At 41.5% G+C, this 24,536-nt stretch overlaps 1 protein-coding gene across 1 annotated transcript in view; it reads left to right on the top strand.

The window, feature by feature from the left end:
• Positions 1 to 24,536, top strand: part of LOC311246928 (uncharacterized protein) — a 139,983-nt gene that overhangs the window by 34,177 nt on the left and 81,270 nt on the right. The window contains exons 2-5 of the mRNA XM_084337183.1: positions 3,191 to 3,250; positions 9,489 to 9,650; positions 15,887 to 16,024; positions 16,831 to 16,944. Of these exons, the coding sequence (XP_084193309.1) occupies positions 3,206 to 3,250; positions 9,489 to 9,650; positions 15,887 to 16,024; positions 16,831 to 16,944 (459 nt within the window). The 5' untranslated portion in view covers positions 3,191 to 3,205. The remainder of the gene's footprint in view (positions 1 to 3,190; positions 3,251 to 9,488; positions 9,651 to 15,886; positions 16,025 to 16,830; positions 16,945 to 24,536) is intronic.

Consider the following 24,536-nt stretch of genomic DNA (forward strand, 5'->3'; position numbering starts at 1 on the left):
TCAAACAAGGGACTAAACACGTTTCGCAATTATGCCACATCAATGTGGAACGCCCTACCCAAAGCTGTAAAGGAATGTGAATCACTACCCACTTTCAAAAACACTCTCAAAAAACACCTAAGGGAGACTGCAACCCGAAACTGGCCCCTGTAAATGTCCGAACACAACCCCCTCCAATGTACAGTAAATTACCAAGTATGGTCTTGTCAATAATCCAATGTACAGTGTTGTTTGTACAGTTGTACAGTGTCCCCCCCCCACCCCTCCTACCCAACCCCCCCCCCCTACCCAACCCCCCCCCCCCCCCCCCCCACTCCTAATGACCCCCCCCCCCCCCACTCCTAACCAACCCCCCCCCCCCCCCCCCACCCACCCAACCACCTCCAATGTACAGTCCCCCCCCACCCCCACCTACCCAATCCAATGTACAGTTTCCACGCCTAATGTATATACTCTTTTCTTTCTGGACTCTTTTTGTATCACAAACAGTACTGTAATTGCAAATCTGGTATGTCATAAATGTATAGATGGAGCAGTACTGTCTATCTGTATGTCATGTATGTCATATATGTTACGATGAATTGAAAATGGGGGACCCTGATGTAAACAAGACGAAAGTCTTTCTCTGGTCTGCATCCCCTTAACAATTGTATGTATTGAGCTGTACTGTACTGTACCCATTCTGCAATCTGTTAATAAAGTTTTCATTCATTCATTCATTCACTCCTCGCCACTGAGAGATCGCGCTGTTCAGGTGAAAAGATGTGACGGCCGCCTCCTCGTGTACCGGAGGGGACACGTGATTAGGGATGGGTACCGAATTCGGTACTTTTGAGGTACCGAACCGAAACACGTCGGTACTACCGAGTATCGATTCAAGTGAGATACAAAAAAAATAATTTTTTTTTTTTTTTTTTTTTTACTTTTTTTTTTCATGTCAACGTTCACACGCACAATATATGCTTACCTAGGATTTGACTTGATTCAACAACAAAGCAGTCGGAGCAATGGCAAGCCGAAAACTGTCAATTGTAGTTATTTGAAGTTTGGATTTTTTTTCACGACTGAGGTAGGTAAATTCAATTCCTTGAGACTAAAGTACCGAAAAAGGTACCGTTGGGTACCGGTATCGATTCACAGGTACCGGTACCGGTACCGTATCGGTTCAAATGTGAAAGGTACCCATCCAGACTATTTGATTCCTTGACTAGGAAAACCTAAAGGGCTCGATATTGTGACCGTTTTGTTTGTGCAGTGAAAACTGAAAGTGCTTTGCATCCTAGTCATTAATTTACATGGTAAAGTAACGTTAGCCGCTAGCTAGCTAAATAGCCATGCTCATTGCAGAGAGAGACAGAGGGAGAACACTGAGCTGGCCTTTATTTATACAGGTAGGTTATTGCTAACAAATTCTCTTTTGCAATAACGACTTGTTTAATGCAACTACAGTTCAATAGATTAAATTAGTTCTCAAATACATTATTTTATTTAAGTGTATAGTTAATATATTTTTTACAGTTTTTGTATTTTTCTGACATGGGGGCTCAACAATAAATGATAAATGACAATCAGAAATGTCAAGTTGCATGTTGTTATTCTAACCAGCTTGGGCATAAAAAAAAATTGTTTGTTTCCTGTTGGTTGTCAGTTAGGCCATGGGTAGGTAGGGAATTTATTTTATTTAATTTTTTTATTTTATTCTTTCCCACGGCGACTATGGATAGGGATTTCTTTATTTAATTAAAATGTTCACAACAACATGGATGCATGTACTCTGCCAGCATGTTTAATATCCATAATACTAAAGGTTTGACTAAGATTTCTATGAAACTTTATTAAAAAAAAAAAGAAAAAAAAAATCGGATTTTTTTAAAAACTGATAAAATATATTGGGTCGCACCTAAATCGGCAGGGTCGGTCGGCAACCGGAAACAAACCATTATTTTTGTTAGGCCTTAGTTCTGTTGCATTTCCAATTTAGTTATTTAAAGTATAAATATCAGGAATCGATAAGGAAATCGATAAAGAATCAGATCGATAAGCAGAATCGATAATGGAATCGTATCGATAAAATCGTATCATCCCTAGTCTCCATAGCTATAATATAGAATATACAATAGCTCTGCAAAGATTGTGAAATATCGTGAAAATGGCCATGAAAAGCTGGCGCTAGTCAGTGCATATGGGGAAAAGGGCGAGGCCGTCAATGAGTTAATATTAGGGAAGCTCGATATTGGCTTTTTTACTTATACCGATATTGTCCAACTCTTAATTTCCGATACCGATATCAACCGATACTGATATATGCAGGGTTCCCCCCCCCCCCCCCCCCCAAAAATGGAATAATTTCAGGTAATGAACATTACATATCTCTTGTTGTGGAATTAACACAACATTATGCATACTTTTGACAATAAATAAAATCAGAATTTGTTCTTACTTGCTTGCCTGGGTAAATAAAGGTTATAGAAATTGAAATTGAAAACCGATACCGATATTTTCCGATATCACATTTTAATGCCGATATCGGCCGATAATATCGGACATCCCTAGTTAATATACAGTGTCGCTTGTCGTTGTCAACATAAACAATAAACATAGCCGTCTGTGGCAACGCTAGCTTGCTAACAAAAAAGAAAAGCTTGCTAACGTTAGCTAGCTCGCTAACGTTACTGGGATTAAAGCAAGCTAGCTAACTGGGTTCAGGATGGGCGGGGGGTCCCGTTGGCGGGGGGCGGGCCGCCCCTTCAAGGCAATGGTAGGGGAAACACTGGACCATCCTTACTGTGATTGTTAAACAAGTTGATTCATTCATGTTGTCAAGTCGTTTATTTCCAATTAACCATTTGTTTTATGTTTCTTTATTGCTAACACAGAATGTTAAGAAAGAGCCTGAAATGTATCATTCCTCATTATGTCCTCTGTTCCCTGTAACAAAGAAACAAACAAATACACGCTAGCGTGTCATCTGCTCCATTATCAGTTGCGTTTGAGTAGCCAAGTTAGCAACATAGAGGTGTTTGAATGAGAACATTTGCTGAATAGCCAGAATATTTATCATGTTAGATTTATTTGTTAATGACAAGCTGGTAATCTTATATTAGATAGAAATAATTATCAAGTAAACTGAAGTCAAATAGGCTACACATAGGCTACACATAGTCATTTACTCTTGTGTTCTTGTTTTCAGGATTAAATCAAAACCATGCTGAAGTGGTTTTCCAGTGAGGAGGGAGGGCCTGGCTCTGGAGTAAGTAGGGCTGTGTGTGTGTATGTGCGCGTGCAAGCATTCGCTTATACTGCATTCATTCACTCACTCACTCACTCACTCACTCACTCACTCACTCACTCACTCACTCACTCACTCACTCACTCACTCACTCACTCACTCACTCACTCACTCACTCACTCACTCACTCACTCACGTTATGATGGTGTATCTACTCTGTCAGCCACTTGGCAGATAACAACCATTGTTTGGTGAAACACTAAAGTGTCAGGTGGACTTTGGAATGGGCTGTGGCTAGAGGACAAATATATGGACATTAATCTGTCTGTGGTGTAGTGTTGACTCTGCTGGCAGAGTGAGTGAGGCTGCCGCAGGTTTTCAGAGGCAGATAGAGAGGCATTAGGTAGAGTGCTGAGCACACAGCTTTGACGCAGAGGATCACGGCTTGGACTTCCTGTCGGGGGAGGGGGTACTGCTGTGGCTCAAATCTCTGCATCCTCCCCATATTCTGTCCACCCATGTTTAGAATATTTCTTAGCCACGTTGCATGTGGGTCGTAGGTACGTGGTATGTGCTCGTACAATATTTCAACAACAATGACTGTTAAAACAAAACATTGAAGTTATGCAAAATATTCTTTTTCGGACATTGAATTTTCTCTTATTTACAAAGAAAATGCACCAGCATTGCCATATAACAGGAATTACATCTAGAATTAATTCAGATTTCATCAGTGAAGCTAATAGACATCTTAAGTGTTTGCATCATTTAAACAACAACAAAAAAGCCCCGGTTATTTTCCTTTACGCCAAAATTAATTGTGTTTCCCCTTTACCAGTAGTCTTGTTCTTTATGCTTAATTTGGGATCAGGGGTAATGTGACATTTTACAGGAGGAGGAAGTGTTTTGCTAACTAGCCTAATTTTAACTCATTCAGTGCCAGTCACGAGAAAAGTCAGGTTAACTCGCCCAACCGTTCAGCGCCAATCATGGAAAACTCTGGTTTTAATCGTTATTTCTTTTATTAGCTATATCCATTCATTTTTCATCCATCCAGCCTGATGTTATCATTGGGAATGGGTCTGAGCTCACAAAAGGGCAAATACCACCGCCTTCCAGCTAGGGCTGGGCGATATGACGATATTATATAAATATCGGGTACAGTTCATTAACGATACACTTTTTCAACGTATCGTGGATATCGTGATGTTTTGCCCAAGAGGATTGTGTCGCGTCAATCTGTCCACACGTTACTCGTTCATATCTCAGCCCGTGCTGAGATATGCCCATTCCGCGGTCTGTTAATAAAGTTTTCAATCAGACAGATGTATGGAAAGGCTTTTATTATAACATTCGTTGTAGTAAAATCATTATGCCTCATTTAGTCATCCTGTGGAGCACTGGTCTCCTACTCGACGGCCGCGGGGAGCTAACGTTAGTAGCTTTGTTGATGTTCAGCACACAGGACATTCAGGAAGTCAAAAACGAATAGCGCTTGCCGATTGGTGCTAAGAACAGCAGGGCGGGTGCAAGCGGTGTGACGTCATTGGCAGACTCGACTGTCAATCAAAATGATTATGTTTCCGTCAGAATGAATGAATGAAAACTGTATTAAAAGGTTGCAGAATGGGTACAATACAGTACAGGAGGATGAAGACCAGAAAAAGACTTTCGGCTTTTTTACATAAGGGTCCTCCATTTTCAATTCATCAAAACATTTAGAGACATACATATATACAGTAGTTTCATTAAAATGCTATTTATTGATTGATTGATTTAAAACTTTATTAACATATTGCAGAATGGGTACAGTACAGCTCAATACATACAATTGTTAAGGGGATGCAGACCAGAGAAAGACTTTAGTCTTGTTTACATCAGGGTCCCCCATTTTCAATTCATCATATTTCATATCTAAATCATATAATATCTCATATGCAATATATAATCTAATAATCTAAATCTAATATATAATATAAAAATGCTAAATGCATGGGTATTTTATTTTGTCTTTAATGTTAGCTTGCAAACTCAAATACTGTCTTGGTAAGCCTCATAATGAATTGTTTGGGGTAAAAAAGAAAAACATCGTGATGTGTATCGTGTATCGCCGAAAGGTCAGAAAATATCGTGATATCATATTTAGGCCATATCGCCCAGCCCTACTCCAGCCGGTATTGCACTCCATTAGAAATAATGTAGTTTCTTTTCTTGGCCGATCTGAGCCGTTCGGGCGGGGTTTAAATAATCCAGCAGGACGAGCGTTTACAACGATACATCTGCGAGGCTGCCCCCCCCCCCCCCCCACTACAAGCCCTGTTTCATTCTTGCATGAGGAAGGATAATAACGCTAATCTAGCGTTGATTTCAGGAAGATTTGATAATCAGGCGAAAAATGACAAAGTGATTAGTGCATTCCACTAAAACGCTATTATCGCATCTTTTCCTGGGATTACTAAGAATCACCAAAACTCATATTCAAAACAGTATAAAACGGAAATGTATGGATGAAAAAACAATACGTTTTTTGCATGTTGACCAGAAGCAACTCACTGACAATCGACGGTGTTATTAGCTATAATATAAGATATATTTTAAGCACTCACAAATTTCGCAGTCTCCCCATTGATTAACACATTCAGTGCCCAGCAGGGGGCGCACATTTAGTGCTTGAATGCCCACCATCCACTGCAATGTTAGCATTAATATCGCCTAATCTATGTATTAAATTATGGCTATGTGTCTAATCTGCCCGTCGCATTATCAATGACTCATTTCCAGTCAACATTGTCGAAGCGGATTGTTTTTTTATCGGTTCATTTCCGTTTTATAGCATTTTGAAAAGCCCTTGTTTTCACAGAAAAATTTAAGATTCCATGATAATCGCCCTGTACTGTAATATTCTAGAACGTTGTCATTTTTCGGGCTATTTATGAATCGTTTTCAAATAAACGCTAGATTATCGATAGTATATGTGTACGTGTGCACGCTGGTGCCGCGCGCTGAAAATCGATTCTCTCAGTTCCTGATAACTTTTACAGTCAAACAGCCATATCACATTATAGGGGAAAAGCTTATATCTCCGTGAAAACGGGTCTGATTATCCTAAGACTGGTAAAATAGATTCCTTACCTGAGATCAGATGGTATCCAAATGGATTATTCCAATTCCTGATCGCCATTCCAAAAATCGATCCTTTTATTGATCCCACGCGTATACTGTAAAACACATATTACACGCTGTGCTGAGGGTCCAGGATTGGTCTGATCGGCTCCGGTTGCATGCGTGAGAGGTAAAATGTGGATTCCGGATTTTTTTTTCTCATCCATTTTCATTGAGTCCAATCCAAAAGGGTGCGTTGCCATCTGGGAGACGATAGGGGGCACTTTTTTCACATCTGAGCGCCTGGTGGGGCAGGCTTACCAACGGTAGACTCGGTTGATGAAATATGAATTCAGATCGCTAATAAAAAAAATAAAACGAGAATTCTCGTTATGGGCATTCAAAGTGTTAAAGCACTGGTGTTCTGGCCAGAAGGTAGACAGCGACCCCTGGTGCTGGATGAGTTAAAAGCCACATTGTAAACACTAAATTACAGGGTGTTGCAATGCCGTTACGCCCCCCACTACAAGAACACACTGTTGATGTTGGGAGTCCTGAACTGCAATGCTAAGCTAGTTTTGGCTAGCAAATGTTCCTTTAAAAAAATTATTAGTGCTGTCAGGTGATTAAAAAAATGTATCCAATTAATTACAGGATTTGTAATTAATTAATCTAATTAATCGCATTTTAATCTCATAACCATTTTATGCCTGATATTCTATATTCTATAATCATATTTCAAATCGCCTGTGTCCGGATGGCAGAATTCAGTACTGTATCTACAAAACCTTCTGTTTAATCATCTTCCATCTATTAATTTGCTTAGATTTTTCAGGTCTGGTCAATTTGAGCATGGTGTTATTCACAGTCAAAGATAAAAAAAAAATTATTTATATTCTCATTTGGTTCATTACAATTTACTCAAAATAAAATTTTCATTCAATCAATCACCGCGCAGATTGATTGATTGAATGAAAATGTTATTAACAGATTGCAGAATGGGTACAATACAGTAGGGATGCACGATATTGATTTTTTGATACCGATAACTTTATGCTCCTCAAGCCGATAACCGATATCGATAAAATTGATAAAATCTTTTTATTTTTTTTGTATTTATAAGCTCCGACGTCATCGGTACTGCTATCGGTACTCGAGAAATTATGGAGTTTTTCTTTGAGGAATTTAAACGTCGCAAACTAATCTTGTTGGCCATTTTCTATATCTCTCCTGCCTCGGTGTCTCTGCTTGCGCGAGGAGCGGGCTGTGCTCACACACACACTCACTCACACACACACACACGGGTGCTGCCGAGTACAGACAGCTCTGCTCTCATCATGGCGGACAGAACGAAACGTTCAAAAGTCTGGGTCTATTTTACTAAAGTCGATGCTGACAACGCTCGTTGCCACAAGTGCAACAAGACATTTGCCAGTAATGTATAAGCGCTGGTACTTGTCAATGTGGCTGGCGGGGAGCTAAGGTTATTAGCCTGAGCTCTGAGTAGAATAATGGCCGACAATCCGGAGGTAAATAAACGAACGAGAGCTTCTGATTGGTGGTAAGAAGAAGAGGTGGGTGCAAGCGGTGGGACGTAATTGGCAGATCGACTGTCTGCCTCCGAATGTAACGTGACTACGTCACAGCCAAGAAAGGGAGCGCTGGATTTGTGAAAAACTCCCTGTTCCTAAACCACACGCTGTCAGTCGTACCACAGTACTGGCAAAACGGGAGGAGGCTATAATAAAAACAAGCGCCCTTCATCCAAATCCACCCACACCGGATTTCTTTTAACCAAAAAATGTATTATATATTATCGGAGCTATCAATAACGTTATCGGGATGACGTCATAATTGCTGATATCGGCCCGATAATTATCGTGCATCCCTACAATACAGTACGGCTCAATACACACAATTGTTAAGGCGATGCAGACCAGAGAAAGACTTTCATCTTGTTTACATCAGGGTCCCCCATTTTCAATTCATAATGAATTGTAAGTAAGGGTGCAACTTGCACCGTGCAATCCATTCTTTGTGGATCTAGCCCACAGTATTTCTGACACTGGGAATACATTCCCTGAGATTCATAGATGTCCCTAGAATCAGATGCCAAGAACATGCAAATGGACCATATTAAAAAAATAAGTCTGTAAATGTGTATTCTACATTCTTATGGAATGAATGAGATAAAAAAAAAAAATTATGAATTTTGAGTTAATTTTCATAACGTGATCATTTGCTGTGTAATTAATTAATCTAATTAACGCGATAAACTGACAGCCCTAAAAATTATATATATATATATATATTGCCACTTTGAATATATTGTATTTTATTGTACTTGATTTGATATCCTCAGAATGTAAGTTATCTCCTTGTGCCTTCAGCTATACTCTCATTCTCTTCCATTACTCTCTGCAACAAATACTCTCTAATGGGCAGCCTCTAGCAGTGTTTAGCCTGAGCCTTTTGATTTGAATTCCTTTCCGCTATTTAGGCCTCTAGTTCCACTCGACAGCCACTGAAAGTGGAATTCAACTCCAATCCTCGTTCTTGGTGTATCCTTGCATTCCTTGTTAACTCTAAAATCTGCGCACAGGCTGCACATTACCGTGCTTTTCGGACTATAAGCCGCGGCTTTTCCCCCCATTTTTCGACCCTGCGGCTTATATAACGGTGCGGCTTATATGTGACTCGACGTGACCAAACCCGAAAATGTAAAAATCTAAATATTGCTTTTTTGACTGCATTGAAATGTTATTTATCTGTTCCCTTATTTGCTAAACGTAATACAACTTGTAAATGAGTTAATTCTTGTTATTTGTCCGACAGTATTGTGTCCCAATGCTAATTACATATGGTAATTAAACATTAAAACACCTGCGGCTTATAGTCCAGTGCGGCTTATATATGTACACATCATTAAATTTAGCTGCTGCGGCTTATAGTCAGGTGCGGCTTATAGTGCGAAAAGTACATTTTGTGTGTATATTCTGTCTCTGTCTGATACTGTCTGTTTTACTCACTCACTCACTCACTCACTCACTCACTCACTCACTCACTCACTCACTCACTCACTCACTCACTCACTCACTCACGTACGTACATACTTACATTCTACCATGTTTGTCTATCTCCTCCTCTGTCTCCTCAGGCCCCAGGCTCTCCCCACGGGGCTACAGGTGCAGGCAGTGGTGAGGCAGACTTGGCAGAGGCAGCCGAAAGGCTGGCTCAGACGGAGCAGCTGGTGACTCAGCTGAAGGAGATGATCAGAGAGAAGGATGCAGCGCTGCACACTAAAGATGACCAGCTCAAGGTGAGACTCAGTTGCGGCCATGCAGCTGTGTTTGTAGGGTCCGCGCAAGCCTACCAAGATTTTGCAACAAAGCGGATGGGGGTGCCACATGGACCACGTTGCAAAGATGGTGTTGCTATGGTGAAAGAATGTTGTGGTTTGAGCTGCTCTGACAGCAATAACTCTGAAAGGACATTTCGGGGAGACTACATGACACAGTAAAGACCGTACTGACCGCAGGAAGTATGAGACATGTTTTGGTTCACAGGTCTTCTGACTAAAATAATGGAAATGCCAACATACTGTGGTGTCTTTAAAAGGGCATTGAGCCATCATGGACTTCCGTCACACATTCTATACACCTTAGGGCGGATGTTCCAAGCATGCAGGTCTACTGGAGAGTTGACCCACTATTGTTCTATAAATAGTGAACAATGAATTTAGTTTTATTTGCATTTAGAATCAATTTGAGATCAATAAGGGCTTTTTTGAGGCAGGTTCTCCATTGCCAGGTGAATAGAGTCACAATTGTGTCATCCCCATATAAATGGGCCTGACAATCTTTCAGTGATGAAACAATCTGATTCATGTAAATAGTAAATAGCACACTGTGCTGTTCAGAGTATGTATCTGCATAGAAAACGAAAATGTCTCATTTAAACATTTTATTTCTCCACGTGGTAAATACATGGGTCACAACATGTTTACTGGAAAGTTTTGGAGTTTTATTTGGAGTTTATTTTGTGACTGTTAGGAACTAGGCTACATGGAGGAACCTACTTCCAGTGAATGCCGCTAAGCTAGGCTAACGGTGAGGGTGTTCCCGACGCCTAATGCATGCACAGAGAAGAAAAGGGTATGTATCTGCTTGTCTAACTCCAGGGTAGATGGCAAATAAGCAAATTTCCACAAAAGTTGGCGTGTTCCTTAAATTGATGTCGGCAGTCGGTCAACTTTTGGGTACAAGAATTGCTAGCTTTTTCTGTGGACTCAGGACTTATCCATTGCACTTCTCCAGTGTTGTGAGTTTGATATGACAAGTGTCTGATCATGCCCTTCTCTGCCTAATGGTGAGCAGTGGCTTTGCCAAATAGGATTTGTATGTTACCTAAAGACGTTTATTAGATTGATTTATTAGATAGAGCAAGGCTTACATGGTCATCTGACATGGTCACCTAACATTTAATCCTCAAGTACTTGTAGGTGGAATGGTTGTCTTATCACTGTCAGTCATTGGCCTGGTTTAGCTCAGTCATTCACAAGTCAAGGTCCACTGCAAAGGAATCACACAGAGGCATAATGCTTAATGCACATAAAACAGAACTGATCCCGATTGCATATGGGTGGACACGAGAGCTATTGTTCACACCTGACTGCCAAGGTGTTAAAATGCTATAGGTCTGAGCTCTCCTCTCTCTTTGGAATGCAGTCGATATAAGATAAGATATTCCTTTATTGATCCACTTGGGGAAATGCAGACATCATAGCAGCATGGGGAAGGGGGGGGGGGTACAGGTAGTAGAAGACATGGTATAGGTCATAGAATTATAGTAGAGTGGAGAAGTAAAAAAATAAAAATAAAAAAGGCAGTGTAAACAAAATAATTAACTTTGGACATGTGCAAATGGGCAACACGGTGCAAGATGAGGGTATGTATGCCCTCTCAGTTATATTTTCCCTACAATAAATATAGTTACAATTAGGGATGTCCCGATCGCATTTTTTTGCTCCCGATCATGTGATTTTGAGTATCTGCCGATACCGATTTTTCCCGATCCGATCTTTCGGCAATGCATTAAGAAAAAAGTAAAGAAAAAATGCAATCAAGAAAAAAAGCAAGCTGGTTGTTTTTTTATTTAACAGTATCCAACTATCCATTATATCCAACATGGATATGGCTTTTTTAACAGTATATCCATTATATCCAACATGGATATATAGCTTATTTTTTTCACTTATTAAAATATAAAATTCGCTTAGTGCAGAATAATTCTAGACTATGAACTAGTCTAGTATTTCTTTATTTCTTTTTATAAATAAATTCTTAAAAAAAATCCCGATATCTTTTCCCCGATTCCGATCTTCTGAAAATCACGTGATCGGCCCCGATCTCCGATCACGTGATCGGATCGGGACATCCCTAGTTACAATTAGGGATGCACCGAAATTTCGGTGGCCGAAAACTTTCAGCCGAAAATGGCCAAAAATGGCCTTTCGGCTTTTGACCGAAAGAGTTTTTTCACCGAAAATATGTCACCGAAACAGAAACAACCTGTAACCTAACGCGTGTTGTTGTGATGATGTCGCGCTGTCGGGAGTCGCACTGTTTCTATGTAAACTCTGCGCGCAACGCGTCCAATAAATGCGTCTTTAACATGGTTTTATATCCTATATATTCAGAGCGAGAGGGGGGGGGGGATTGTGTTTCTCACATTGACGCCGTCTGTCTGTCGCGCGTCTACTGTGCCGAGTCAAGCGAGCACATTCAGCTGGGGACTAGAAAGGTGCGCTCAGTAGAGCACAGATATCCGCTGCGCAGCCAGAGAAAAGATGGAATTAATGTACTGTATGCATTCAGAAGTGCTGAATAAATGTTTTATGGACCCATAATAGTGATTATTTATTATTTAAGTTAAGTTTTGCCATAATCATATATTTTTCCATAATCTTAATGTTCCACAACATTGGTAAAAAAAAAATCTATTCTATGAATCATTTTCGGCCTTTCGGTTTTCGGCCAACTGTTTTCTATTTTCGGTATCGGTTTCGGCCAAGAATTTCCCATTCGGTGCATCCCTAGTTACAATATATAACCTAATATCTAATCGAATATATCAGGGGTGGCCAACCCGCGGCTCGCGAGCCGCATGTGGCTCTTTGCCCGTCAATGTGCGGCTCTTCCATCCATAAAAACAATATATATAAAAAATATGTCACTCATTCCATAAGGACATAGAATAAACATTTAAATTATTTTTTAAATGGTCCATTGGCATGTTCTTGGGATCTGAATCTAGGGACATAATAGATCAGTGTCAGAAATAGTGTGTCTGTTACTAGGCTTGAGTAAATTGTAATGAACCAAAGGAGAATATCAATTCTATTAATTTTTTTTATTATCTTTGACTGTGAATAACACCATGCTAAAATTGACCAGACCTGAAAAATCTAAGCAAATGAATAAAGGGAAGATTATTAAACAGAAGGTTTTGTAGATACATTACTGAATTCTGCCATCTTTTTTATAATGTAAATTTCTCCACCATTTTTCATCGTATTGCAACACCGTTTTTTGCAAGACGTTCACAGAAAGGTAGAGAAACTAACTGCATTCTGTTTTATGGCAATAACGTTCAGGTTTGTGGGAGATAATCCCCAAAAATAAGAGAAATAAAAAAGTAAATCCAGAAGTCAGATGATTGACAGGGGCTGGTGTGAGCTGGGTAGGGTAGTTTTTCGAAATTCGAAAGCCCTGAGTCTCTTCCTTCAAAAGACTACACTTACTTTTGGCTCTGCCACTTCCTCCTGTCAATATGCGCCGGTTTCCGACTCATACCCCTGAGATTTCTATAATCTTATATTTCACTAATAACAGTTAAAATAATTGGTAAACAAACGTAATGCTGAAAATATACACTTTTACTGTATATCTCGGGTCCTGTGAGGCCCAAATTAAAAAGACATTAGCAACTTCAGAGGCCAGAGGGTGGGACATATAAACACATTTACTATCAAATAGCATTGTGAGGCTGAACAACAGGACCAATTGACTATAGGCCTACATGTGCTTACATTTTTTTAAATAAACATTCTTTTAAAATTTTATATTTTTTTTATTTCTCTTTCTCCAATTTTCTGTTTTTCTCCCTGTCCCAATTTAGTCGCTGTGCCAATCCCCCCCCCCCCCCCCCCTCCCCTACCTGGCTGCTGTATGCATGTTCTCCTACGAGTGAGTACAAGGGCGTCCCGAAGCCGGCCGCGCGCTTCCTCCGATACGTGTGGCGACTGCCAGTGACGTCTTTTCACTTGGCAGCGAGGACTCTCATTGGTGAAGTGTAACGCGTGGGAGGGCACGCTATCTCCACCAAGTCCTGCCCCCGCTGAGCAAGCGCCGAGACCTGACCTGTAGGCGTCGCTGTCCACAACGCCAGATTCCCACCCACCAGCTTCCCACCCCCTAATACTGCCAATTGTATTCGTATGAACGACCAGCCAAGCTGGTAGCAACGCCGAGAGCTGGGCTCGAACCCAGCATCTGCTGCGTTGGTGACAAGCGCAATCTCCGCTACGCCACCTGACCGCCCTATAAACATTATTTTTTTAAATGGCTAAAAGTGATTTTGTAATTTTGCAACCGTGGGTCTCACAGGGTACTTTTAACACTGTGAGGCCCAAATAAAAAAGTCAGAGGCCAGAGGGTGAGACCTATAAACACATGAAGGGTGCCGTGACTGAAAAAAAAGGTTGAGAAACGCTGGTATATGGTGTGGCTCTTTGTGGTACCACAGTAATTTTTGTGGCTCTTAGTCTCTGACTGGTTGGCCACCCCTGGAATATATAATCAAAAAATGCTAAATGCAATTTTTTTTAAATATATGCTCTGATGAAGTGTACAGTATACACATATGGTGCAGTATGCATAAGGTATGTCCGTATGTCACATATATTGTCCTTTTGGGTGGGAGTCAGACACACTCAGTGATGGAAGTTCCTAGTAGCTGGATGTCTGGCAGCAGTCCCTGCCCACTGTTGTGGAGCCTGATGGCCGCTGGTATGAAGGACTGGCCGAGGCGGTTAGTTAAGTGTCGGGGGTGGGGGGTGTATGAGCCTGCTCTGTCCCTTCATGTAGAGGGCCTCTGTGTGGTCCGACCAGTCCAGTTTATTGTTCAGGTGTACCCCAAGGAATTTATGTCTTCACCTCATCCCCTCGGATGGTGATGGTATCTGAGCACCTTGATGTGGTAATGGTATGTGGATTGTCATTTTGCGCTAATCTAGGGTATGTATTGTTTGTGTATTGTGCAGTATTTATTGTTGTTCTGTCATGTTTTCGCCTTTGTTGTTGTTACGCCTGATTGATTGATTGATTGAAAACTTTATTAACAGATTGCAGAATGGGTACAATACACCCACTTGTTAAGGGGATGCAGACCAGAGAAAGACTTTCGTCTTGTTTACATCAGGGTCCCCCATTTTCAATTCATCAGGACATATATGACATACAGATAGACAGTACTGCTACATCTATACATTTATGACATACCAGATTTGCAAATACAGTACTGTTTGTGATACAAAAAGAGTCCAGAAAAGAGAGTATATACATTTGACGTAAAAACTGTACATTGGAGGAGGTTGGGGGGGGGGGGGGGGGGGGAACACTGTACAACTGTACAAGCAAAATTGTACATTGGAATATGACAACCATACTAGGTAATTTACTGTACATTGGAGGGGGTTGGGTTAGGACATTTACAGGGGCCAGTTTCGAATTGCAGTCTCCCGTAGGAGAGACAACCAATTGTTGTTTAGGTTTATTTGACATTATAAATATTGCCTGGCAATCAACGTGTCTGATTCGGATTCTGACATAATTATATGTTATATAGAAATTCACTTTTATAGACAGAAAAAACAAAAGTTCTGGTAAAACTCACTTTCGGGTCGTCGCCATCTTGGAAATATGCAAATTAGGGGTCAAGACACACCCAATTGTAAAGATAAGCATTCCAATGTGTTTCTAATAGTCAAAATACATAAAATAGACACCAAGTTTGTATTTGTAGTTAATTTGGTTAAAAAGTTATAGCCAAGACCTTTTTCGGACAGCAGCCATATTGATTTGGCCACCAGGGTGGCCCCGGGGGTCGCCGGCTCGGGCGCCCTGGCTGAATCAATTGAGAATACTCTGGGCTATATCTGGGCCAAATTTGGTGCTTTTGCACAAATTTGCACGAAAATATCCCTAAGGCCCCCAACTATGATAATCTTTCATGAAATTACTCATTCAGCAGGGGGGAAAAACGCTTAAAAAAGACTAAGATCAAACCAACTGATAAATTGACTAATCAACTAAGAGAGGACAGTCCTATTGATGTCTTCAGTAGTTCAGCTCATGCTGTGACATCTCTTGCAAGCTCAGTTTCCTGTTAAAATTCACAATGGCACAAATGTGGTCAAACGGACGTGTTATTAAATATGTATTCAGTGTTGTTATCTTGAACCGAAGGTGAATAGTGTACTTATGTCTGTCTCAGACAGAGAAGGAGGGCTGCGAGGCCAAGCTGTCGAAGCTGCGTCTCCAGAACAAGGCCAAGGTAACCTCCCTGACCTCCCAGCTGGAGGAACTGAAGAAACAGCATGGAGGCCAGAGCACCCCCACCCACAGTAAAAAGGTAAATGCATTCATCTGAATTATTTATTAATTTCCACATTGGTACAACAAGAAATAGGGACATGCTAAACAAAAATGTAGCCAAACATTTTCAAGACCTATTTGATACATGTTCTCACAGTGTTCACGGATACAGATGTGTTGACTGTCGAGGACAAAACCACATGGCAGCTCTCTTCTTTGATTGTCCTGCTGTTTGTAGTCCTATGTCTTTGGACTGGAGGATTAAGAGGCTTAAGGCCTGTGTTACACTCGGGGGCATAGGTTTAGGTTTAGGACTTGACTCAGATCCTGATGACTGTTTCTTTAATTAACCTCCTGAACTGATGCATTTGGCCTACATGTGCACTTGCTGGATACAAATTGATAGCAAATTGGGTCCAAAAAGAACCAAAAAAAGTTTCGCAAGACCATGATGTTAATTATAATACTAAAACTACAGTTTTCACTCTGCAATTATTTTGGTAGGGACAATTTGTGCCTATAAATAAACTATGCATATGGTTACATTGGCAACTATGCAAGCAATTTAGTTACAGTGGATGTAATATTCAAGTTACAGACAAGTTTCTCGTTAGTTGCATGGGTGTGTTATATTATGCAATTCCAACACAACTCGGTTGCATGTACCCAAGTTGCATGTAAATGTTGCTTGTGTAATGCTGGCCTAAAGTCAAACAACAACATCATTGGCTGTTTATCATATCACACTGTATCTTGATAATGGAATGTACTAAGAGTGCTTCAGGGACTTGTTATTGATGGGTTGGTGACCACAGCTTTCAAGTGTTCTGGTGGTGTGTGTAGGGGGCAGCAGAGGGAAGTGACCAGGCCAGCCGGGGAAAGATCGTTCTGCTGAGGAAGAAGGTGGAGGAGCTGGAGCAGCAGCTCGCTCTAAGAGTGGAGGAGATGGAGAATAAGGTGCAGTATTTAAGTCTCAGTCTATAGACTCATTCCCTGTAGAAGACTCCCTTCCCCTGATAGTTGATTCTGCTTAGATGGCATCCCTCATTATGGCACTGAAAGGAGCTGCTCTACTTTCAATGCAGAATGAGTCCCCTGCGATTAGATATGTTTTTGTGCAAAAATACCTAGCATCAGATCTGTAGGACTCCACATTAAGCTGTGAGCACTTTAGCTAAAGACAACATTCTGTTAATGTTACCGTAACAACCTACAGACCTCTCATGTGGGTCGTAATTCTTCTGTTAACAGGAGTCTGGCTCCTCCAGTCTGAGGAAAATTAGCCAGTTATTAACTCAAAGTTAAACTGTAAGACTGTCTCTCGCATACAAAGCCACATGGCTGCTCTCCTGCATTATTTCTCTGGCTTATTTTGAAGGTATGAACCTGTACTTTCACATCATGTTATGAAGCATTTTCTTTAAGTTTTGAAGATGTCTCAAGACCGTAAACTCTGTGCCTGGTCACATATGTACAGTGATACAGGTATAAAGACACTATGATAGTAAGTCTTACTGGCCAGCATCGTAACTAGTAAGAGTAGGTAAGGGATATGTACAGATATAGATATAGTATCTACAGATATGTAAAAAGGATTATATGCAGGCATGTACAGACAGAGACGTTAGAAGGGGGGGGGGGGGGGGGCGACAGCCCTAGTGGCAGCTTCAGTTACTGCACAAAACCGTCTTTATATTCTGTAACATTATAAGTTTCTCCTGCTCAAAGCACTTAACCATTACACTGTACACAATCATACATGTACAACTGACAAGATTGCAGCAGAGTAGATTTTCGTGTGACAGGTGAAACAACAAACTTAAACCATATCTGTTATTATTGCTTTCAGAGGCTCCTCTGCGCTCTTTCAAGGGGGCTCAACTCCCGCCCCTCCCCTGCCGTAATTTTTACGCATGCCCTTGGCTTGCGCTAGCTATGATATAGCTCTCTCTATGAGCTAGATCATAGGCTTGCGCAATCTAGCTAGCCTATGTCAGTCGATTTGAGCTAGTCAGACAGGAAAATATTTGATTTTTTTTCTTTTTTTTATCCACTTTTTCTCACATTTTCTATTTTTCTCCCATCCCAATTTCGTATCATCCAATTCAACCCTCCCCTGTCTCGAACGCTGTTTCTTGCCTCCCACAAGCCGGCTGCAATGTGGACTAAGTCATACATAGCACGAGTCCCCTCCGATACTCGAGGTAACAGCAGTCGCATCTTTTCACCTGCACGGCGCGATCTTTCAGCGTCAGGGGTCTGCGCTTTGTAGGGGCGCCGCCCCCATCGCTTCCTGATTCTACTGCGCAGGCGCACCAACCGACCTGTAGGAGTCGCTGTCCACAACGCCCGATCCCCACCCATCAGTTTCCCACCCCCTAATACTGCCAATGTGTATTAGTACGGACGACCAGCTAAACTGAAAGCAATGTGGAGCGCTGGGCTCGAACAGGCGAACCCAGCGTCTCCAGTATTTGTGCTGAGCGCCTTGCCCACTGCACCACGTAGCCGCCCCATATTTGATTTATTTTCTAAACGTCCCCCCGGTCCCACTAAATCTGATAAATGTCAGAGAGAGACCGAGACGACAGGTTCAGGTATTGAAGAGTCAACTGTTCCCCGATCTGTGCTAGTAGACCAGACCGACCGCAGCAGCAGTAGCAGCTAGCCACTACGATTCCTTCCTCTCCTCCTCTTCAATCTAGTGAGGCTACTAAAATCAATGCAGATGATAGTGTCATTCAGACCACTTGAGAATTATGTATTTCCTGCCCGAAAATGCTCTGGGGAGAGCTTCACTTGCTACTGTAAGGCCGCCTGGTTCAAAGAGTTCCAGTGGCTAGATTACATTGCTGAACATGACAGCATTGTGTGCGGTGTGTGTAGGTCAGCTGTTAAGAAAAAGTTGTTGTCCGAGAGCCAGAGTGCCTTTTTAACACTATGGCGTCCGTCCACGTATATATACGTGTTTTGAAAAAGCGCGATGTGGACCAGAGCCACGAGTATATACGTGACGAGTTGTTATTGTTTTATTCCATATTTATAGCGCTTCTTAGGTACCCGATCCACTACCAGCATCTTTTCAGATATTTGATTTTTGAAACATGCAGTACCGGCCAAACCCGCTTAGGGGCGCCATCGCTCCACTGCAGTATCATTGTGAATAATATTTTTTTTAAAGTACAATTCTGTGGGTGGATCATAGTTCCTTGATCCCAGCAGAACATCCTCCATCTTGGATTAGTTTGGCAAGCGTTTTTTTCAGCGTGGAATAATGGGATTTATGATTAGCCAATGTGCATATCGATCTACCAGAATCCGATGAGTGGTGAGGAAATGCTGCCGGCGATCACATGGCCTGACGGTAGGATAATATTACCCCAAATTACAGCTGGATTGGACATTGTTTTATAACGTAACGTCACGTGATTGGTCAATGAAAATGCTATATTGAACGCACACTGTATTGCAGATCAATAATAGTAATCGGCGTTCCCCGCCGCCCCCATTTCATCCATAGATGCTCTGTAATAGTCCGGATGCTACGCAGTTTGTTTTATTTCATTCGTATATATACAGCAGAAATGGCGTTTGATATAACTGCGCCAACGTTTAGCCTATTATCCAGCTCCCGGGAAAAAAGCCTAGACGAAAAGTGTGTTATACCTTATATTCACGACGCTATAAAATGACAACCAACCGATGGATTTTTATTTTGTTTAAGCCATTATGAAGGCACGGTTTATGCACTCAAGTGACAATGAGAATGGACAGATAGCAATACTATAAATTATATATAAAGCTTGTTGAAAGTACATCGGTTTGTTTATTTTCTGCTGTCCTCTGAGGCCTAAATCCGCGCGGGGCGCCGGTCGTCAAAGTGTTAAAGGAGACAGGCTTGTATGTAAAATGTAGCTAATGTAGGCTTGAAAAGTCTAAATAAAACAATTATTACGTTCTTCTCGTTTGCCTCACGTTTCACGTCATTTTCAGTTAACACTTTGGCTGCCATGGGTTAAATTCATTATCAACCGTAGGTTGCCGGCTCTATTTGTCTATAGAGAAAGTCCCCTTCTTTGCAGGGCTATAACTTTTTAAATTCTATTGCTACATTGCCATTATTAGGGCCCATTCAAAGTCCTATATGTATTGTTCATTGTGTAGCAACGTTAAACTTTTTCATTCACATATTCATAGTAAAGTATGGTCTAATCGTATAAGTATGTTTTCATCTCTTTCTGCAGCTTTCTCCAGAACGTGATCTATAGCCCCAAATACATTATATTGATGATGCAATACAGTTTTATGGCAATCAGCGCGATATAAAAAATTCCAACTAGACGTACTTCTAGAAGTTACTACACGTCATCTGATGTTGACCGGATGGGCTAGGGGGCGTTTATAATTCCGTGGGCAGCGTTATACCAATCATCTAATGTGGGTCAAATGTTGATAATAGCAGTTAGTATCGAAGACGGTAACTTTACACGCTAAAACTCACCCCAGTCTCCGCGCGCCGTTGGGCGATCATCGTAGAGTAGACATTTTACCATTATGGGATGTCGATTTACCCGGTCCATCTCCAGCTTGTATAATGGTATATACGTCCAAATCATGTTGTTTATCGAGTTATTGGCAATCGATCGCTATGTAGTGTGTCGAGATCGAGTCCCGGGACCTATATCGAGTGCCCGGAAGTAATACGGCCGACCAGCACAACCTCTACGGCACTTCCTGTTAAGCGATTGCGCCGATCGGCCACCAGATGGCGCTCCTGAACCGCCAGAGAGCTCAGTGGGTCCTCCTGGTGGATCTCAGGCCAGCGGAGGGGAAATATGAATCCGGTCCCAGATTTTTGAAATATTGATATCAAAGATGCTGTAAAGCGTCTTCGGCAACTTGAGCATGGCCGGGAATGACGTGTTTAGGCGTTTTCCGGCAGCCAAGGTGTTAAAGGGTCATTAGAAATAACTTATTTCAAAGCCATTCTAAACAACGAACATTCCTCTCACTCGCCTCCCTGCCACGTTGTCATTTTGATTTAAAAAAAGACATTAGAATTCATGTATAGTAGGCTATTTCAAAGCTGTTCTGAACAATGTACGTCTCCCTCTCACGTCATTTTCATTTAAAGGTGACATGCATTATAAATGTCATTTTTCAGTCTCTAGCATTGTATTATAGTAATAGGAGTTAGTATCAATGTGTTTTTGTGTCTAAATACCATATTGGCGCATTGCTCTCATTCAGCTCAGACCATTTCCTGCTTGATTTAATTAGGTCGTTCTGATTTGAGGCGCATGCTGACGTCAGTGGGCGCTGGGTAAGTGGACAGCCCACACAGCGAGTGGAAACCACTTCCTCAAACTGCGAGGCGGAGTAAAACCCGACACCTCTGCATGCACTCTGCGAGGGAGAGAGATAGAGAGGGAGAGAGAGAGAGAGGGAGAGAGAGAAAGGGAGGGAGGGAGAGAGGAGAGAGCCCACGTCTGCGTGTTTCATTCTCAGTCCCGCTGAGAGGGAGAGAGAGAGAGGGAGGGAGGAAGGAGAGAGGAGAGAGCCCGCGTCTGCATGTTTCATTCTCAGTCCCGCTGAGAGGGAGAGAGAGGGAGAGAGAGGGAGAGAGGAGAGAGCCCGCGTCTGCGTGTTTCATTCTCAGTCCCGCTGAGAGGGAGGGAGAGGGAGAGAGAGAGAGAGAGAGAGAGAGAGGAGAGAGCCAGCGTCTGCGTGTTTCATTCTCAGTCCCGCTGAGTCCGGGGCTCTCTCTCGCTCTCTCTCTCTGTCTCTCTCTGTGTCTGTCTCTCTGTCTCTCTCTCTCTATATACCAGTCGCAGACTGTGTGGGCTGACTGTCAAAATCTGTCTCAAAGTGCTTATGGGCGGAGCCAGGCCATAACATCCTGAAATCCTGAGGCTGAAAAATGATGGTTTTGAGTACTTTATTAGAAATATAAAACAATGCATTTTTTTTTTTTTAACCTTACAGATGTCTTCAATAGACTCACAGGAATTGTGTAAAGTTGCCCAAATAGTGCTAGGAATAGCAATGCAGGTAAAAAAAATAAAAAATAATCTCAGAAAGGCTGCACCCCCTGCCGATTTTAAAGTTCCAACGTCCCTGTACACACACACACATGGTATCAACAGCATTATTGTACATGCTATCATACAGAGTTATCCGGGTTATATGCAGGTGTATACAGTTGCCCAGCCCCCGTATGCTTGCTGACTGTCCTGATTGTGATTATGTGTTATTTAGGATTATGTATATTTGTGCCTGCCATATGTGTGCCTGCCTATACGGTGCTTATACATGTATGGACTTTGATTTGTCCCTGTACACTGTTTTTTATAGATGCACGAATGCCTAGTGAGCGAATGTACAGAACATGTTTTAAACTGTTTTTATATTAGCTTTAATGTCCTATTTTTCTGTTTCTTTTCTGGCTTAAACATCTGGCCCAGGGACTACAACTGAAAACTAGCAACCCTGCTAATGTTGGCATGTTTACAGTTTTTAATTTATAAATGTATAACTGTTGATTGATATGCACTGTCCCTGATCAAATAAACTGAGTAAACTAAACTAAAGTAGGTATATACACAGGATTATATACAGGCGTATATTCAGACCGATTTGGATATATATCTATATATATAAATGCAGCACTATTGTACATGCTATCATACAGAGTTATTTGGGTAGACTGTAGTATGAGGTAGGTAGTTATAATTATTATGATTACTATGATTACAGTGTAGGGCAGTTGTAGACAGTGAAAGCAGTAGGTAGGTAGGTATACATTTAGGCCCTGTTTAGACGGAAACGCTAGCAGGTGAATCCGCAAAAATATTTTTTCGGATGTGCCTTTCGTTTATACGGAGACAGCGTTTTTACGGGGTGAAACCATAAAAAAGTGAGACCACCTTCCAGGGTGGAATTCCTAGAAACTATACACCTTTGCGCTATCATCTAAACTGTCAAACCGCATAAAACGATGACGAAAGGGTTGTCAAGGCTCTCGTCGCGCGTACTGCTTACATCACAGGCATGCGCCAGTAGCCTAGAAGCGTAAACAAAGCATGTCTGATTCTATCCATGGCGATCACCTGAAGGCTACATTGGCAGTACTTTTAAATACACAAGAATCTGTCCCGCGGCTATCACAACTATTAGTACTGGACCCACTGTCTGTGAGTGACACTGCTTTGGTCCAATCACATTCCCCACCCACAGTCTGCGAATCAGAGGCAGAGTAGGGCGGGTCTTCACAGCACGTCATGTGACATATGCGCCAATCGTGTGACAGTGGGGCCCCGTTGTCTCGAGTCGTTACAGCGTCGTCTGCACGCAGAATTCCATCCCGAAACGCTAGTCTAAACGCAAAATTAAAAGTGAGACCGCAAGACGACTTTTGCGGTTTCTGTTCAGACTCTCTCCGTCTAAACGTAGCCTTAGTATAAACAGAGTTCAAAGTTAATTTCATTTGAGATAAACTGAAGGGCAAATGTGGAAACATTTTCCCTCAATGTAAAAAGTGTTTTGAAGAAAAATATGCAAAATTCACAACGTCAAGGCAACCCTTTTTATATGGCTTATTCCATTTGAAGTCCTTTTCCTTTCTGCCATTTGAGCAGTGTGATGTCAGCCTCATACTACCCTTAACACATTTGTTGTAGCCGAAATACTTGCTTGGACTTATTGTTATTTATGTTATGGTTGATGGTTATACCTATAGAGGAAAATTAGTTAAATGTATGGAATATTGAAAGAAATGTTTTATTGGTTTATATAAGTTATGCAAATCACAATATTATGTTATGGATAAGATATGAGTTATGATTGCTGAGTGTTTAGGTAGGTCTGGCTCCCTCTTTGGGTCAGCCCTGCTATTACAGAGCCAGGCAGGATTCTTATTAGGGGAACTGCTCGCACCTGGGGATAGCCAAGTTATTAGGATATACCTGGTTGGAGACTGGGGAGAGGACACAGTATTTCTACCGCAAATACCGAAATTATAGACTTGAATCATGTTTAATTTAATTGTTTTATAAGGCAAGTGGGCCAAACTCTTTCTTTGATGATTTGTGAATAAATCCCTTTGTTAATTGGAAACAACAGACTTTTGGTTTTTGGATTGCGCGTCGTCACCCCGCTCAGAGTGGCTGTTTGTTAAGCCACTACAACATTGGTTGCCAGCCGGATATGACAATTTATCGCTTGGATGCCACCACGTTAATCAATGGGAGGACGAGCACACTTGTGAGCGATTAAACTATATCTTAAATTATGGCTATGTGTCTAATACACCCGTCGCTTATCAATGACTTGCTTGCAGTCAATATGTACGAAACAGGTTGTTTTTTCATCAGTACATTTCCGTTTTATACCGTTTTGAATACGAGTATAGTTGCGGAGAGTTCTAGTAATTTCAGAGAAATTCCGCGAGAAAATAGCCATTTACTGGAATACACAAAACATGTTGTCATTTTCCGGCTGATTTATGAATAGTTTTCAAATAAACGCTAGATTATCGAGAGTATTTGTGT

The sequence above is a fragment of the Notolepis coatsorum genome, assembly GCF_963971535.1.
Source record: "Notolepis coatsorum genome assembly, chromosome: 20".
Lineage (NCBI taxonomy): Eukaryota > Metazoa > Chordata > Actinopteri > Aulopiformes > Paralepididae > Notolepis > Notolepis coatsorum.